General features: G+C 40.7%; 1 protein-coding gene across 1 annotated transcript; it reads left to right on the plus strand.

Moving 5' to 3' along the window:
• The first annotated feature begins 7,154 nt into the window (after window positions 1–7,154).
• LOC124133144 (neurogenic locus notch homolog protein 3-like) lies at window positions 7,155–18,135 on the plus strand. Its single transcript, XM_046497402.2, has 9 exons — window positions 7,155–7,266; window positions 7,822–7,894; window positions 8,629–8,820; window positions 10,114–10,260; window positions 12,130–12,243; window positions 12,830–13,012; window positions 14,557–14,706; window positions 16,079–16,192; window positions 17,491–18,135. Exons 2-9 carry the CDS (start codon window positions 7,825–7,827, stop codon window positions 18,057–18,059), a joined length of 1,539 nt encoding a protein of 512 aa, XP_046353358.2. The 5' UTR covers window positions 7,155–7,266; window positions 7,822–7,824; the 3' UTR covers window positions 18,060–18,135.
• Window positions 18,136–20,088: the final 1,953 nt, after the last annotated feature.

Below are 20,088 nucleotides of genomic sequence, written 5' to 3' on the forward strand. Positions count from 1 at the left end.
TCTTTAAGATGGTGAACACTAGATTTTGAGCCTTTACCTTTAATCCTTTGTATCATATTCCAAACTTTAGACATCGGTGTTCGGGAATTTATTTTAGATACATAACTGCGCCAAGATTGGCGTTTATTTTGTTTGAAAGTACGACGAGCTTTTGCATTTAAAATTTTGAATTTATTTAGGTTGTGGACAGTTGGGTGATGGCGGAAATATTTCTCTGCCTTTTTTCTAGCTTTCCTAGCTTGTTTACAATCGGTGTTAAACCATGGTTTTCGTATATGTAGAATTTTAGAGGACTTTGGTATACATTCTTCAGCAATTGCATTTAAAACGTCAGAAAAAGCCTGCACAGGATCATCAACATCACTAAAACATCCAGGTCTGAGTTTATTTGTGCATAATGTCTGAAATAAAGACCAGTTAGCTTTTGTAAAATTCCATCTCGTTGAAGGTGGAATATCAGATGGAATGATTGCTTTAATGATAGTTGGAAAATGGTCACTTCCACAAAGGTCATTGTGGACTGACCATTCAAATTCGTTGAGAAGGTTAGAATCAGTTATAGACACATCTAGAGAAGAGTAGGTTCCAGTTGCAGGATGCAGATAAGTGCTCGAATCATCATTAAATATGCATAGGTCATTATTGGAGATAAAATCCTCAATTATTTTACCTTTGGTGTTAGTGTGTGTACCACCCCAGAGTGGGTTGTGGCCATTCAGATCACCCATGATTACACAGGGCTTGGGGAGTTGATCATAGAGATCTTGAAGGTCAGACAACTGAAGAGCTGATGAAGGCGGAAGATACAAAGAGCACAGAGTAAAAGCAATGTTCAAGGTAAGTCGTACTGCAACGGCTTGGAGATTGGTGTTAAGAATAAGAGGGCTATGAATAACATCATTCCTAACAACAATTGACGATCCTCCAGTGGCCTTATCCCCAGGAGGAGAAAAAGAATGAAATGCCTGAAACTGACGTAAATTAAAATGATCGGTCCGTTTTAGATAAGTTTCCTGCAGGCAGAATGCTGATGGTTTGAAATCCTGGACTAACAGATGTAGTTCATTGAAGTTAGTCCTCAGTCCTCTACAATTCCACTGTATAATGTTATGGGAATAACCTATCTCTTAGGTGGATTTATGGGGGATCTACCCCGTACTTTCTTGGAGGGCGACAGGCTGTGTGCCCTGGGATGGATGTTTTCAGACACATCCATGTCTTCAAGGGATCCAAACTTATTAAATAGTTGGATCTGGTTAATTGACCCCTTAGAGGCTCTTCCACTTTGACATTGTTTTGAATGATCTGTTCTTTGTTTGATTTTGGTTTTGACAATTGGCATCACATTTGTTACAGATTGAGTTTGTTGAGCGGGCTGAGAAGAGAATTGTTCCTGAGACAGAGAAGATGACTTTGCATGAACTGGAGAGAGAACTGGTGTATTAGAATGGTAATCTGGAGTTTGAGTGGACTGTTCTTGTGAGTATACTTGGGGTGTTTCTGTGTGCACCCACGTCAAGTCTGTCTGGCAGTTTATTATTGCAGTAGTTAATTTTGGGTTTGTTTGGGATACTGTTCTGGTGATATTTGCATAAGATTCTTTTAATTCTGGAGCCTGGACGAGTTGTTTTGCATCAGCAAAACTTATATTTCTGGTAAATTTGATTTTATTAATTTCCATTTGCTGTTTCCAGATAGGACAGATTTTGGAGAAGGAGGAATGATTCCCGGAACAGTTTGTGCATTTTTTAAAGTCGCTATCACAGTCATCAGTTGTATGTGTTTTCTCACCACAGTGGGCACATGTGACAGACAACGTGCATGTGTTGACGCCATGACCATACTTTTGACATTTGAAACATCTTAAAGGATTGGGGATGTAGATGTCAACATTTATATTACAGTAACCTGCCTTTATTGATTTTGGAGCATTTGGAGATGAAAAGGAAAAGAGATATGTATTAGTTGGTACAAGTTGTGAATCTTTACGGGTTGTGAACCGTTTGACATACAGAACACCTTGGTCTCTCATTTCAAATACTATCTCAGATTCAGTCATGTCTGTGAACAAGTGGTCTCTGTCTCTCACAATTCCCTTACTAGTGTTGAGCGTTCTGTGAGCGGTGACAACAACTGGAACGCCGACAAATGAAACAGTTGACAGAAGGTTCGTGGATTGTGATTTCTTACTACATTCTATTAGTATGGACCCTGATCTCAACCGTTTGATGTTTTTAACCTCGCCTGCAATACCATGAACTCCCTTAGAAATTGCAAAGGGGTTCAGCTTGAGAGGAGTCTTGTCAGTTGTCTCAATCACTAGAAATCGTGGCCAATATTCTATGGATTTTGAAGGACGTTGGTCATCATCAGTATCAAGTGGACGTTTTGTTTTTTTGGAGGGGGTTTCATAATCCATGTTGAGTTTTTTGTGTTTCATCATCCGAGCTCCCCACCCACCATGGAGTATCATAACGACAATGCTAAGAACAAGTGGATTTCCTACTTGCAGCACCAGGGATACAAGGATGACATACTCAAGCAGAAAAATCAAAAGTTAATTTTTCCACCAGATTTGCCCATGAGCCACCGCCTTCTGGGCATAGGACTCTAGGCAAATAACATACTTGAAATGCATATATTTGAGATACATTTATTTGAGAAACATACATTTGAAATTGAATTGAGTCAACATTTATAACTAACAGGGCCAAACCTCAAGTTGAACATAATTCCAAAAATATCATGTGTGCAAATACAATTATTAATGCACAGGGCTCGGCATGACCAGCCGATTGATAGGACCGGGCCCATCCTACCACCCGTCTAGGCGAAGTAAGGGTCAAAGTGGTATATTGGGCAAAGGAACGCTAATCCTGGAACCAGTGCCCTCAACCACCAGAATCCCGTCCTCCGCCGACACAGGGGCGCAACCCACGGCAAACAGGTTGCCCAATTCGGTCGCCTTGTACGACCAGCAATGGGGTGCTGTGGAAATATTCTACCCCGGTTCCACACGGGGGAAGAGCTATTAGCGTTACCCAGCACTCACCACGAGGAGGTTGCTCTTCACGAGTGCCAGGTGACGTAAGACAACCTGACGATCCCCTGCATGGGACGTCACACGTGGTCGGGACGTCACACGTGGTCGACCTGTCCAAGGGCGATCAGCAGTGGTACCCGTTTGCTGTAGACGCGTCTGTAAATCATAAACTGTCCGTCGACTACAACCCATCGTCCTTGCGACTTCAGCTATGGACGTTCACGTTGCACATTTGAAAGGCGTGGCATGACAAATGGCCCTAAAGACTTTTGTTTTCTTGTGTTTTTCTTTTTTTGTTAATGACTGCTAACACGTATGGCTGAAAACACGTGCGGTATTATGACCACGTGACCAGTTGCACGTGAAAAAACACTTTTGCCACTATAGTGCTGTGCACATGATTTTGATCGATTCACCTGCTCAAAAACGTGGCCATTACTGTTTAAATACACAAAAGGGCCTACAATGATAACTGGTCAAAATGTTAAAATTTTAGGATTGTGAAGTTTTTAATTTGGTTCAGTATAGTTTGATATATTTCGAAATTATTTCATTCAAGTATTCCATGCACAGGGCATGGCATGACCAGCCGATTGATAGAAACAGGCCAATTCTACCACCCGTCTAGGTGAAGTAAGGGTCAAAGTGGTGTGTTGGGCAAAGAAACACTGTTCCTGGCTCCAGTGCCCTCAACCACCAGAATCCCTTCCTCCACCGACACAGGGGCGCAACCCACGGCAAACAGGTTGCCCAATTCGGTCGCCTTTTACGACCAGCAATGGGGTGCTGTGGACACATTCTGCCCCAGTTCCACACGGGGGAACAGCTATTAGCGTTACCAAACACTCACCACATGGAGGTTGCTCTTCAGGGGTGCCCAAGAAATATCAGCCTGGCATTCAACAGACATGACAGATTGAGAAGTTGTGCGTGTCACAGCTGCTGAGTAAGTCACAGCTGTGGTGGGAGAGACAGAAGCCATGACCAAACGCTTAGCTTCTTGAAAGGTAATGTTTTTGTCATGTTTCAGCTTTACAATTTGAAGTTGAATTTTAAATTTAGGGTGGGACTTTGAGGCTGCCACATGGTCACCAGAGCAGTTTGCACAATAAGGGTTTTTCGTAAATCTAGTTTCCGTATTGTGGTCATCTTCACGACACTGATGACATATCTTGCAGGATTGAGCACAGTGCCTGAACTGCTGACATTTGTAACACCGAAGTGGGTTTGGAATGTATTGATCCACTTCGATGTTAAAATATCCTGCTTTGATACTTTTCACAATTGCCTTCAAAAAGTGCCTTAGAAATGGCAATAGGATTCAATTTCAAAGGTGTACCATCAATGGTGGAAACCACTAAAAATCTACCAGAAGAACACTTCAGGATGGTAGTGTTTTCATCCGAGGAATCTTCCAAAGAACGTTTGGTTGTTGTTTTTGGTGCCATTTTGAGTTTGTATATGGTTCACCATCCCAGCTCCCCACCCACCACGGAGTATCACAGGGACAATGCTATAAGCCAGTGGATCTCGAACTGGCAGCACTAAGGATACTGGAATGGTATACTCAAGCAGACGAATTAAGTAAAATTAATTAACCTCCCAGATTGGACCATGAGCCTCCGCCTTCTGGGCATGCGAGACATGTGAATGATTTGTCAATCAAAAAATCAAGTTTTGTTACATAAACAAGTGGTCAAGACCTAAAGTATAAAGGAAATTCGAATTCAAATTTTGTGCAAATACAAATAATGCACAGGGCTCGACATGACCTGCCGATTGAAAAGACCGGGCCCACCCTACCACCCGTCCAGGCGAAGTCAGGGTCGAAGTGGTGTATTGGTCAAAGGAACAGTATTCCTGGATCCAGTGCCCTCAATCACCAGACTATCGTCCTTCGCCGACAAAGGGACGCAACCAACGGCAAACGGGCTGCCCAATTTGGTCGCCTCATACGACCAGCAATTGGTTGCAGAGGACACATTCTACCCCGGGTGCACCCGAGGGAAGAGCGATTAGCATTACCCAGCACTCACCACGTGGAGGTTGCTCTTCATGAGTACCAAAAGTGACAGTAACGTAAACTAGTGAAACTTAATAATTCATTTCCACTTTGGATTCCTTTCAATGCTCTCTGAGATTACCTCTTTGATTGAGGCGAGCTGAGTTATGTCATCTAGTAGGATTTGTTGTTTGAATACATTATGTTATTACTTGACCAAAGTTTTATTGCTTTTAAACGAGGGCTGGTCCAAAAGTTCTAAGCCTGACTAATTTTCAACTATGGGACATAACAAAGTGAACTAGCCAATGTAGTACATTGCCTGAGTAGTTCATTGCAAGTGTATTTGGTCTGATGAGGCCTTTTGTATATTAGTGACAGCCAGTTGAACGTGATAGTGGTTCAAATCGACACAGAAATGGAAAAGAACGAGTACCGAGCAGTCATAAAGTTTTTGACTTTTGAGAAAAGTACTACCCAAGTAATTCATGACCGCATGTTTGTTTGTCTGTTTATTTGTTTATTGTTTAACGTGACTGACAGCAATATTCCAGTTATATGACGGCGGTTTGTAAATAATCTAGTCTGGACAAGACAATCCTGTGATCACAAGTGTATGAGGATAAGTTCCCCAGCAATTCCACTGTTAAACGTTGGGCAGCTATCTTCCACTTCTCCCGCACCAAGAAATCCAAATCTTCAAAATCAGCGAAGAAAATTTGGCCACTATATTCTGGGATGCAAAGGGTGTGATCCTTGTGACGATTACCAATGCCTGCTGATTTGCTTCATCGTCTGAGAGATTCCATCAAAGAAAAGCAGCGAGGAATTATTGTGGTATATTTAGGAGATAAACCTACCGTAGAGTAAATCTCTCTTATTTTAATTTGGAACCGGGCACTTTAATGAATAAATAAGGGGTTTCTACTCTACAGTGGGACTACATCAAATTACAAAACACAGTAGATTTATCTCAATTCTACCGTGACACTTTCTAACACTTTGAAAACGGTGCTCTCTTGCAATGCGTAACAACAGAAGGTCTGAAATCTTGGAACATTCCAAAAAGTGGTCACAGGTAGTTAAAAATATGTAACAAATATTACTAAGGTTTAACATTAAAATACCCATAGTCTTGAGTAGTTCTAAAAAAAGTGTTCAAAACACATATTTGTTTCAAAAAGAAGTTGACAAATAACCCTCCAAACTTAGTCCAAAGATAGATGTTTTAACTTCATCGCAACCTGTTGTGCACTGCTTGAACTCACCCAGTCATTTCTTGGAAATCGAATATGCCATTTCCATTGTAGAGGTGACAGGTTGTAGAAATAGTTTTTAAAATGCTAATCGAGTATATTCATGCGCACGTTTTTTGTATGAAAAGGTTTACTATATTTAAAAGGAGTTTCCGTTGCGAAAAGGACCCTCTTTTTAACCAATCAGAATCAAGCATTTGTCAATGTCATGGTAGAATTCTTCAATGTCATTTATATAGGCAAATCACTCAAAGTACTTTAGAATTAATTGGAAGATGTAGTTGTGGACAATATGTTTTCTAGTTACATGTATGACATGTAATTTTCTCATTTAACAATAAATACACACTCAAGGTAAAATAATAAAGTTTGTCACATTTTTATTTGCTGAATGTGTGCACAAGTTGCACTTGACCAGCAATTATATTGCATGTAATGTCTGATCTGAGTATTTGTTTCAGCCTGTAGAACAATGTTAGGTACCATACTGCACGAGTATGAAACAGTTTAATTATGTAGTCGTAAATATATGAGACTTGTCAGTTGTGCGGGGAAGCACATGCAATTATTTTACTTGTATCGAGAATTCCACTTAGGTGGTAGAGCTACGGAAATAATAAACATACAAGATTTGACAGTTCTGTTGGGAAGGACCTTCAATGCGTTCACAGAATGTAATGATATGGCATTATTGCAGACAAAATCAATCGACAGTACTGGATGTCCACGACAGCATGTGCAATACAAGACCTATAATGAGCAAACTTAATGAACGTACACTGTATCTGCAAGCAATAAGTCTGTCAAATAAATTTAACAATTCAATTATAATTACATGACAGCTGTGATGGTATTCCCTCTGAGTTAAGAGTATATAAGGGAGGTGCTGATCAAGTCCAACCATATGCACAAAGGCAACGCAAAGGAACGTCAGAGCACAAAGGAACGTCAGAACACAAGCAAAGGTAGGCTTGAATTTTTTACCCTGCTTCAAAATGTGAACTTTTAACATTCCTTCAAAGTATGTTCGTAATACAGCCAACGTTTATGCCTCCCTGGCGTTGAAATTTAGAATACCTAACTGTAATATATAACCTTATACAACTCAATCCTGGTGTCCCAGTCTGATGAATATTCCTTCAAAGTATTTTCGTAACCCAGCTTACATTTATTGCTGTGTCAATCAAGATGCTGCCACTTATGTAAAAGCCCAGGTTCGAGTGCCTGTGGATACAATGTGTGAAGCCCATTTCTGAAGCCCATTTCTGGTGTCCCCTGCCATGATATTGCTTGAATATTGCTAAGAGTGGCGTAAAATCCAACTCACTCACTCACTCACAACGTTACTTCTCTCTTGAATGTCCTTCCAATACGAATTTCAGTATTTTATTTATTATATTTTATTTATATAATTGTTTAGTTGAGCCTAAGTGAGGACCGATGGGAGATGAGAAGCACGAGCAATGCAGAAGACCTGACTAGATCGTTATGTTAATGGTCATGAAATGTATCTCTTGCAGACAATGACCGGACAAGTCCTCCTCCTTGTTCTTCTTCTTCTCATCCTTCCTCCAAATGCCTGTCGTAAATTTAGTAAGAACAATACTTTTGTTTGAAATTGTAATCACATTATTTCATCATTTTGCCATGAAGATGATCCATTTGTGAAGTAACCGGAGAGAGTGGTAAATGTGTTTATAAGGGTGGGTAAATTCCACGTGGGCCAAGAACTCGACGGTGTAAAAACGCGGCTCGCTCCTATCTCGTCCGAGTCCGAAACGAATCGTCCGACCCGGGCGCAAGAGATTTGGCGCTTTGACCATTACTGAACAATATCTTATCATCGTTATACCTCAGTCGTTAATTTTGCATTTGCCAGTTCGAGCAGAAATCCCGATTCATATGCATAAAGAAACAGAATTGCAATTGTGCAAACTGCGATGCCTATCTACTTTGTCTCAGTGTCCTGTCCCTACCTGTCACACAGATGTTATCAATGATGAAGTCCAGTTTATCCCAGACTGTCAATTGACATTCATTCTTAAATATTTTCTCCCCTTTGTTACAAAAAGTAAAATCCAATTGGCCAGGAATGGTGAGCTCAAAAGTAGACCTCTAAGACCTTTAAATTATTATATTTTTACAATTTCTATGTGAGTAAAATTCAACAAAATTTTAATGTATCATCATATAAAGTTGGCTCAGGGAATTGAATTCCTACGGGAAAATGCTTAAATGAACATATCCTCATTATGGTTAAACTAATTCTACTGTAGAAGTTTAACATTGAAAAATTCGATAGTAATTATCATTAACACGATTTGTAGCTCCACAAAGTGTCTGTAACCGTGTATACTCCGTGGCCGAGTTACACCTGCGATGGCCAAATGTTGGAAACCTAAACAAAGATGATACAGGAAATCATGGACACCCCATGAGCTCCTTTGATGGTGGGAGAATGTTAGATTATCCACCTGGTGTAGGTTCTTGCGGAGGAAGATATCCAATTTGGAGGAGAGGTAAATATGAACAATTGTATTTTGCATTCATATGTTGAAAAATCTGTTATCAGCCTAATCGGTCGTGACCTGCAATGTTTGCTTTATCCTTGTGATGGCAGTGTCAATTCGTCCTAGAAAATAGGTGTTTTAGTTGATTGTGACCCCTCCTTTTTTGGCCTGATAGTCAGCATCTGTGACAATGAAGCTGAAACTATACATACTTGTTCCCAACCAATTACAGCACCCGAATTCGAGTGTTCGAATCCGATTTTCAATAGGGCCGCAATGGCAGGTTCATTGAACAACCTCTATGTGGGAACTCATCAATTGTTTTCTGTCCATCGTGTTATGATAGCATAATCCCTTCGTTGTCACACCTACCTATGTTATCCCACTCATGTATGCCCTTGTTGTTACTGTTAATCCTCTACTGTTAATCCTCCACTTGCTATATATATTCTGCACTATGTCCCTCATTCAGTCTTGCTTGACAACGGTATAAGGATCTATACCGAAACGTCGCTTTTTACAGTATTAAAGAAGTTGTTATCCATAAAAATTGTGTCTATCTTGTCATCAATTGTTGTTCAAAATGTAATGATATTTGGTATATTTGTAGCTAGAAGTGGGGGTCGACATGTATTCCATGTTTTTCGATATTCTATATTTTTTACCTTGATTTTACCTTTGCTATTCTACCATTCTAACGTAGTGCATGGTCAAAATTTAGCCGTTTACTTTGAAAATATACTGATATTTGGCTTGAAGTGGGTCTCAAGACACATGTTCTATGTTTTGCAAAAGAATAAGTTTGGACCTTTATTTTACCTTCAAGTTTGAATTTTGACCATGCCCCTCTAATCTCTAAAAGTGCTTTTCTGGCACTATAAACAACATCCCCTCAGTACAACCACTTAACTAGTGACAACTGAATCTTCACATGCTTACTTCTGAATTTATTCTGGAGGTTTGATTTTCAATGTGGTCACCATATATTTCAAAGATATATGTCCACTGTTGTGAAACATTGTATAGCATATTCTCCTGAGAAGACATATAAGGGAGTTGAAACTTTGTGTAAAGTAAATTCTACTGTTGTAGATCATGTCCATTCCAACAATGTTTGTCAATACTACATTTGTTCATTCAGATTTATTATTTAGTTAATTGTTGTATATTTGGTAATACATTTTCCTTAGTATGTATGCATACACCATTCGAATAGCTATGCTGACATCATTATTTGTTGAGTGGCTATTAACTACATATCAAGCTATAGTGTACTGGTGCTATTCGTATAATTTCTTGCAGAGACAAGGACCGGAGTTTCAGTTGTATGTGTTCAAACCGAAACCAGCAACTGTTCCACCACATTCACAATTGACTCATTTATGTGTGGTAATGGGATTGAATGGTACAGTTTGGAGACCAATGTTACCGACAGTGTCTTCTGCTTTGGTAAGATCTGTTGTTCGCTTCTTGTTATTTGTTGTTTAAAGCCGCACTCAGCAATATTCGAGCTATATGACGGCAGTCAGTAAGTAATCGAGTCTGGGCCAGACTGGCCAGTGATTGGCATCATGAGCATCGTGCAACTGGAGGACACGACACGGCAAGCACATGTTTGTGCCCAATTATAACCAGGTATCCTCGCTGGTAAGTTGGGCGATATTGAAGGTTGTGCAATTGTGACTCTGGGTCTTAATTATGTACTTTGGGTATTTCTCCCAAATGAACTTGTCGTATACCTGAAATACTGTTCACAGTCTGGTAACGACCAATTCATTCGATCACCATAATGTAAATACAGTTCTAATCAATGTGTTCACAATAATTTGCGAGTGAGAGTTGCGTCCATTAGTCAGGATTCGTTTGCTGTCAGTTTGAATCCCACGCTCGTTGGCAAAACAAAGTGGTAATCTTAACGAGCTGTGTAACTTTGCTTTAGCTCCGACACAATGTTGACACGCCGTGACATAACTGACATATCGCTCAAACTGTAGTTCAACACATAGAGAAAGTTCACGAGTTTCGTAAAAATGGTATCTGACGAGAATGAGTGTGGTACTTTATGTATTACCCACGTTAGATATGTATTAAAGTGTAAATACAAAACAACTTTCGTTCGTTCACAGACCAAACTGAATCCGGTTGCAAAATTTGTCGGCTTGCAAGTCAGTGACAGCTTTGAACGAAGGGCAATATCACCATCGGATTAAGACAATACAACCGTGATCTCCTCACAGAGTTTAACGCTAAAGATCTATAGAGAATGTTAATGTTCACATTTGGGATGGTTTGGGCCACAAAATTAGAAGTCAGCCACGGAGTTGTCGAATAATTTGTATCGGAGCTGTTCATTTTTAGTGGTCCATGCATTTAGCAAAGGTACTAAAAGTCCCCATGGTCCCCAGTATGGTGGTCTACCTTCAGTTGCTGGCGATCGTAGTCCGTTTTTATCTTATATTGTTATCTATAGTGCTATTTTATTTTATAATTCCATACTAGTTATATATATCTTTCTGTGATAAATCTAGTTATGTTACTCTCCTTCGTTGGCAGGTTTTTATATAAGTTTCAATATATGTATTATGTTTAACTATTGATAGTCACGATATGACTGTAATATTGCCGATGTGACTTAAAATTTTAACTCACTCACCGGAGCATCAAACGTAATTCTAGATATCTGTCGCAATAGTTTAAACTGACTTCATTTCACCAGGCTTATCCTTTTATGATTAATCAAATCGAAAGTGGTCGGGTGCGTCACGCTCATAGGGACCCTCGATCTATCGATAGTACTGGTACATTACGAATGTATATAACTCGATTATATAATGTCTATAGTAGCTTTATGCATAACAAATGTAAAATGCCGAGCGAATTTGATGCGTGTGATTATCTTGTTTCGCTTAATACAGTGTTTAATTTGTAAGTATCTCTCGCTTTCATGAGTTTCCTTCAGTTCTGCCTCGAAGTTGTAATTTCTTTTGAAAAAGTGAATAACGTTTCGTGATTTTTCTAGGAATGAAAAAGGTAGTTCTGGTGTGACAGAGGTCACGGTTGTCTAATCAAAACGAATAAAACGAAGTCAGCATTGTACGACACACGTGTGACGTCCAGATTGAGTATCTCATCACCTTTATCTTCAGTCCTTGGGTAACAAAAACAATATCCCCTTAGAACTAGGATTTCGGTAATAAGTTCGGTCGCACTGCGATCGGAAAATGATCGCCTGACGCCATGATAGCGATCGAAAGACATGGGTTTTGAAGAGTAGCGTCATATTCATGGTGATATTAACGATTTGCTAATGTTTTTCAGCACCTAACTACTGTGGCAGTTCGCCATGTGCAAATGGAGGCACATGTGTAGCAGGCCGTGATGGTTTCACATGCCAATGTAAGGCAGGATTTACGGGTCCCACTTGTGATGGGGGTAAGTATTGCACGTCTTTTTCAATATTATCTCTTGATTGTCCTTAACTCAAACCGTTGGTGTAACAGGCTGGGTTGGATTCCTCACACTGGTACAAGTTGTTCAGCTTGACCTTAGTGCCTTTCGCCATCATTAAGTGGCGTAAAGTCTTACCCTCTCGCTCAAACAATTAGTAAGGAATAAATGAAGATTTAACCTTTTTCACTCAAATCACTTAATGTCGGGATAGAATAGTTTCGAAGCCTGCTTGTCATATGAGGCGAAAATATTAATCTCGGTGACTTTGTTGACTATGTTGACAATGTCATCGTGCCCTGACGGCGTGGAAGGTTGCAGACAATATCAGTCACTGGTTTTGTCTGACCCAGACTTGATTATGTCGAGTGAACCATGTGACAAATATTATAACGAAACGTAATATTTTGCGTGATTTCTAGGGTCAGTTTTCCCTTCTTGATAAAGTACACATGTACATTCAAGCTTGTTTCTTTGACCAAATAATCTGCAATAGTACGTGTACTGATATCAGTACAAGAACAGTTGCCCAAATTAGACAGGACTGATGAATACCTGCATATATTTGCAGATCCTTGTACCGTTTCTACAATGATACCACACATAGAGCTCAGAGGCCCAACAAACAACAAAACTTCTATGGTACTAGCTACATTTAAGGCTGGATGGTACGACTCCTACAATACCACAAGCATACTGACCCGACCTGTTACGGGCCCGGCATGTGGGTTCCCTTTTCCTCTGTGGGTCAAAGGTAGTTATATCAACTTTGATGTTATTATGTTACAAACACGTGTCCGCCTTCGTTCGTCTCTATGTGCTTTTGTTAGAATCCGTGTTAGAATTGGTACCCAGCAACCCAGCAACCCAGCTTCCCAAACGAAGCGACTTAATGGATCGCAAGGTAAAGCATGGTGGTACTTGTGCTCGTGGGTTTCACCGAAGCGGTAAACGTCTGAGACCTACATCACTTCGGGCTTTCCTCCCACATTAAGCTGACACGCCGTGATATGACTGGAATACTGTTAAAAAAAGGCGTTAAACCAGACTCACTCACTCACTCATGGTGGTACTTGATTGACAGCGCGTCAAAACATGGATCGTTGCTGTAAATATTATTCACTGGTTTGTCTGTAGATCATTTACAGGCCGCCGTCATATAGCTGAGTAATGCCTTATGACAACTGTGGCGGAATTGCCGTGACTCTGGCATTAAGAATGTAAACTTCATAATGTCTATATTTACCTTTGAGTCTGAATCAATTACTCCTGCCGCCCGTGGACCCGATGTAGAATGTGTCCTCAGTACGCCATTGCTGGTCGTTAAAGGTGACCGAACTGGACAACCTGTTTGCTGTGGATTGTGTCCCTGTGTCGGTGGAGGGCACTGGAGCCATGAACAGGTGTTCCTTTTGCCAAACACACCACTTGGACCCTTTCTTTACCTAGACGGGTCGTAGAATTGGCCCGATTCTATCAATCGGCTGGTATGTCAACCCTTGTGCCAGAAACACTTTTGTCATGAATTTAATAAATTAGGTTTTGTTTTGGGGATAATTATTGTTTGTTATTAATATTGATAATGAAATGCTTTCCAAGAGTCATATGCCAATAAGGGGGTGGCTCTGGTCCAGTCTGGTGATGTCAACCTCCGAATTCTATATGTCTCCAATTTTGTGTAATGGGCAGAACCAGCTGGACATTCATTTTGGTGGACAAATGTAGTTATTCGTGTTGTATTTGATGGAGTATACCACCCCTGTGTCACTGTTGTTGAAGACATTCGATAGTGGGCGGGGAGCAGGGATGCTGAGTATATTGCTTTCACCTTTCAACTATTTGCTTCACTTCGGAATGAAAAAAGAGAAGACTTGAAAATGACAGTTGAAAAGAAAGTATTTTTCAAAGCAATAATCCTTGGGCTCGTTTTCTGGTAACTGAGGCTTCTGATCCTCCATCAAGAAAACTCAATCCATTTGTAAAATCTAAAGCTGTTTCTGGAATTTGTGGTGCAGTCTTCGGTCTGGATCCCTACTTGTGGAGTGCACATTGAGACATTGTCACGCAAACTAGTGAAACTAATAAATCCAGTTTGAAACAGAAATTCCTCCTGCCAAAGCAGGAGATGAGTCAGGTATATATATCACCAAGTTATATATATTGCAGAATCCAGTGCCTTTAAGCCTGGCAGAAGTATTATTGGAACATCATTAAGCTTTTGTCATCTTAATGTTAACTTTAAGAACGAGACCTAACATTACAAAATATGTAATACGATTTTTTTTTTAAATGTTCTAGAGATTAGAGGCGACATGGCAATGATATGTGAATCCAGGCGAGGCGACGTCTGTTATGGCGCATACATGAATACACGGACCCAAACATGCAGTGGCGGTAGACGAGTATTCAGGTTGCCGATTCCGAGGAGCCCATTTTCCTACTGCTATGGTAAGCATACACATCCTATGAAACTTGTGTGCCGCAATCTGATTGTTGTTAAAATTTTAGACTTTGTACTGTGTATGAATAATTTTCTTGACTAGTATTATGCATTTTCTGTTAACAAATATATCAATCGTAGCGTTCGAGTTACTTTAATTTGTATTGCAACAAGACTAAGCCTGCAGACCTTGTTCTCAAGTAGCAATGCGTCTAACATCTTTACACTAGGTATTAATCGTTTGTGACGACAGGAAATTAGGGGGCACGGGTGGCCCAGTCGTCTAAGGCGCCGCGACTCGGTGTGCAGAGTTGCGTCCCTTGGGCCCGCACGAAATCTGATTGTGGGTTCGAATCCCGGTTCACTCCGATTATGTTCCATGTTTGACAGCACCATACCCGTGCTCGTTGGTTCCACCGAAGTGGTAAACGTCTGAGACCTGCATCACTTCGGGCTTTCCTCCCACATTAAGCTGTGATATAACTGGAATACGGTTAAAAGCGGTGTTAAACCGCACGCACTCACTCACGTCATGAAATTACGTCATACATTCTTAGGTTGTCAAATATAGTTGAGTCTTTACAACAATGTTCAACTTTAACAGCAAAGCCCATATTATACTTTCCACATTGATTTGAACGACAACATTGTGTTTTTAATTTTTGTTGTGCGACATTGTGACATCCTTAAATGTTGATGATGGTGATTGACACCTTTCCAGGCTCTGCTGCAAGGTTCAAACACATGTACAGCTCTCCCTCCCTCCTATCACATCGTACAGTTGGGGTTGAACCTTTTCAACCTATCTGTTCATCAATTGTAATATTCGCTAATTGCGATGTTTACTGTCCAACACTCACACTTCTCTAAAATGACATGTCCTTTGAATCCAATTGGCTGATTTGTTGCCATCGGTTCCCTTAACACCAATAACAAACGTGCGAAATGTTCAATTAAACATGCGTGCTGTAACACAAGCCATGTCTGCCGACACCCGGACATCTCCCGGTGGTGCTAGCTCTGAATTATGGATACAATTATAGTATTTTACTTTCATGAACGATGTACATTCGAACCCATCAACATATTATATAGCCACAAGTCGAGCAGTAGCCACATATCCATCCTTAATAGTTAAAATATTAATTACCATATCTTCGAATCTTACGCCGCAAATCATCAGCATTTGAATCGAATCACTGCATCTTGTAAATAAATGAGCTAGGACCATACTAACCGGTGATTGATATCATGAGCACTGCCCCGAGCCGTCGGAGGATAAACGCACACGATCTATGTACAGTAAGTGTTGTAGGGACCCGAGTCCCAGTGGGGTATCAACTCCTCAGCCCTCTGTAGAAATGTACTGTTATATTCCAGATGTAGACGCATGTGTCCTGCGTCCCTGTTTGAATAAAGGGACGTGTGTGCCGGAGGCAGACAGTTACACCTGCAAATGTAAACCAGACTTTTCGGGATCTCGATGTCAATCAGGTACCTATAGTCTTATTAGAAATCAGTTCATACATTGGGTATTGATAATAAAGTTGACCTGATAAACACATATCCGGATCATGGAATCAAGGGAATATGTTAATAGTATTGTCCCCAATAAACGTTCCCGTCAAGAAGGGAGGGTTTCTGTTTTTTATTTAACGCCGTACTCAGCAATATTCCAGCTATATGACGGCGGTCTGTAAGTAATCGAATCTTGACCAGACAAGCCAGTGATTGACCTCATGAGGATCCATCCATCCGGGGGGACCCACGTAATTGGGATACGAGGACATGTCAACGAGCATGTCCAGCCGATCCCGTTAGTTGCCTCTTACGACAAGGCATAGTCGCCTTTTACGCCAAGCATGGGTTGCTAAAGACCTGTTCTACCCCGGATCTTCACGGGTCAGAGGGTGACCTGATTAACGACATCCAGACTAATGCAGTTTCAATGATCACGCTTCTGCTTGTTGTGTTGTTTTATTGTGCCTCTGACTGTGGTCAACTCTTACATTATGAAAATTAAATATGACAACATGACGAACTATTTGAAATCATACTTGATTGTCTTGATGTCGCTGCAACAAAAACATCACTCTCTTTATCCGTCATCTTCCTGAGCCTTCAAAGTATCTTCTGCACAATGCACCGCCTCCGTGGTCTAGTGGTTCAGTAGTCGGGGGTTCTATCCCCTGCCGCATCATACCAAAAGACTTTAAAAGATGGTACTTGTTGTTACCCAGCCTGGCGCTCGGCATTAAGGGGCAAAAACAAGGACTAGTCAGCTCGGAATCACTATACTGTGTCTGTATTCATGTTAACCTGCGGCTTGGTATATCAGTTGGCTAGCACAATAATATCGGCATTAGTCTAGACTAGTCCGAGCAGCTATCACGCACACACGTGCATGCATGTCGCTGTATAAATGCAGTAATTAAACCCCATTTCATCTCACCTCAGAAAAAATCGCAATGAATATAACTGTCAAATATACGCGCCGGATCATCTTCACTTTGACCTTGATCCCGAGAGTCGCTTGGTTTCATTTACTTGTTTTTCGCCTTGCTTATTCTCTCCTACATGACGATGTACAGTAAAGTACGGTTATAACGAACTCAAAGGTACTACTAATTTTAGTTCGTTATAACCGTAGTTCGTTATAAGCATATATACAGCATAACTACAGCAAATAGTCGGGACCAAAAAAGTAAGTTCGTTATATCCGTCAATTTGTTATAAGCGTGTTCGTTATAACCGTAGTTTACTGTACTGAAATCTATTGTTCTATGTTGCAGTATGCAAACGAAATATACTGGACCTTCTCATCATAGAGGATGTTTCTACCTCTATCAGTCAAAGTGACTATGAGAAGATGAAGACCTTTGTGGTAGATACCATCAGTAACATAGACATAAATTCAACTAAAACTAACGTGGCTTTCATGGTTTTCTCGGGAAGAGCGGAAGTCGTGTTCCACTTGAATAAATACACCGACAAGGAAAGCGTCATGGCAGCCATCCGTTCCCAAACAAACACCGGCGGGAGTACCTTTCTTGGGCAGGCTATCAAACTAGCGATGTCTGAAGTCTTTGCAGAAAGCAATGGGGATCGATCTGACATTCCGAATATGGTTCTTCTCTTCACTGACGGGGAAAGTAGCGCTGATGAAGATGTGAGAAGCAGGATTGATGGGTTGAAAGCCAAGGCGGAAGTATTTGTGGTGACTGTCACCGCCCACGTGGACAACACTACCGTCGATGCCGTAGCTTCTTCCCCAGCTAACAGTCACATTTTCCACATCGATGCTCCCGAAACAGCGAGCAGCATCAAGAACGTCACCGCCGCCAGCGGGGCATGCACCTAATGACCTACGAAGATGATATTTAAAGAATTCTAACTTGTCTAATATCATCAGAAAATAAAGCAATGTTATTAAAGAACCATGTTAGTGTCATTTCTTTGTCGTGGTTGTTTAATATTTCCAAAATAACACATGTATGTAATGTAAAATGCAAAGAGAATGCATAATAAGAATCAATTCGAAAAACTGCTAGATCTTCAGCAATCTCATGATTTGACACTTATTCTAACCCAGAATCCCTTCGCTAAATATCTAGTGAGCTCAACACTCAAAAACTATTGAGTATGATTTCAGCTTTATTGGATATTTTTTTATCTCAACTCAACTGGATGTCTGGTATTCTCAACACTTTTGAAAACATTTGAAAGCTATTGAATATCTAGAACACTATCGAAAGGCAAGGAATCCCAACACTACTGAACATATAGACTAAGTGACTCGGTTAATTACAAGACAACACGGGATCGGGTGGTCAGGCGCGCTTACTTGGTTGATGCATGTCTTCGTATTCCAATGGCGTGGATCCATGCTCATGCTGTCGATCACTGGGTAGTATGGATTGTCTGGTCCAGACTCAGTAACTTACAGACCGCCGTCATAAAGCTGGCATATTGCTGAGTGCGGCGTTAAACAACACACAAATAAAACAAGACAACACAAATAAGCTGTTCACAGTCAATTAGATGACCGCCTCCGTGGTCTAGTGGTAGAGCGGAAGGTCCGGGGTTCGATCCCCGGCCGCGTCATACCAAAATACGTAAAAAGATGGTACTTGTTGTCTGACGCTCGACATTAAGGGGCTAAAACAAGGACTGGTCGGCTCGGAGTCAGTATACTGTGTCTGAGGGGGTATACATGTTAAACTGCGGCATGGTATCTCAGTTGGCTAGCACTATAAATCGTCATCAGTCCGGACTAGTACAACCAGCCACACACACACACACACACACACGTGCATGCACGTCGCTGTATAAGTGCAATAATCTTGGACGCGACGTTAAACCCCATTTCACCTCACTTCAACTCAATAAGGAGATAAACATACTGTTATGAAATTTGATGTCCCACTGTAGAGTAGATACAACTTATTTTATTTTAAATATCTATTTTGAAAATACAAAAACACGAGTTGCAGCTAAATAACAATGTTACTAAAGAAAGGAGCTGTGTAAATTAAAGCATCCCTAATATAATATGTTAGATTAAATAAAATATACCCAGTTCCGATACTAAAGTGAATAAAGATAGTAAAGTCAAACATCTCGATCAGGCAAGATAGAAAAGACATGGATGATGTTGGATACGTTAACTGAGTGTGAGGTTACACATGTATCGTATCGCTTGGGTTTGTGTTGAGTGACAATTTCATAATCTGGCTTATCAATATAGGGCATAAGACATCACCTGTGATGTCGAGTTACGAAAGAGTATAGGTATCATTACACAGCTTGTCGTGATGTCGAGTGACGAAAGAGTATAGGTATCATTACACAGCTTGTCGTGATGTCGAGTGACGACAGAGTATAGTATCATTACAGAGCTTGATGTGATGTCGAGTGACGACAGAGTATAGGTATCATTACACAGCTTGTCGTGATGTCGAGTGACGACAGAGTATAGGTATCATTACAGAGCTTGATGTGATGTCGAGTGACGACAGAGTATAGGTATCATTACAGAGCTTGATGTGATGTCGAGTGACGACAGAGTATAGGTATCATTACAGAGCTTGATGTGATGTCGAGTGACGACAGAGTATAGGTATCATTACAGAGCTTGATGTGATGTCGAGTGACGACGGAGTACAGGTATAATTACAGAGCTTGATGTGATGTCGAGTGACGACAGAGTATAGGTATCATTACAGAGCTTGATGTGATGTCGAGTGACGACAGAGTATAGGTATCATTACACAGCTTGTCGTGATGTCGAGTGACGACAGAGTATAGGTATAATTACACAGCTTGTTGTGATGTCGAGTGACGACAGAGTATAGTATCATTACAGAGCTTGATGTGATGTCGAGTGACGA

This window comes from Haliotis rufescens, unplaced genomic scaffold, assembly GCF_023055435.1.
Source record: "Haliotis rufescens isolate VD_foot unplaced genomic scaffold, xgHalRufe1.0.p SCAF_23, whole genome shotgun sequence".
In the NCBI taxonomy this organism is placed as follows: Eukaryota; Metazoa; Mollusca; class Gastropoda; order Lepetellida; family Haliotidae; genus Haliotis; species Haliotis rufescens.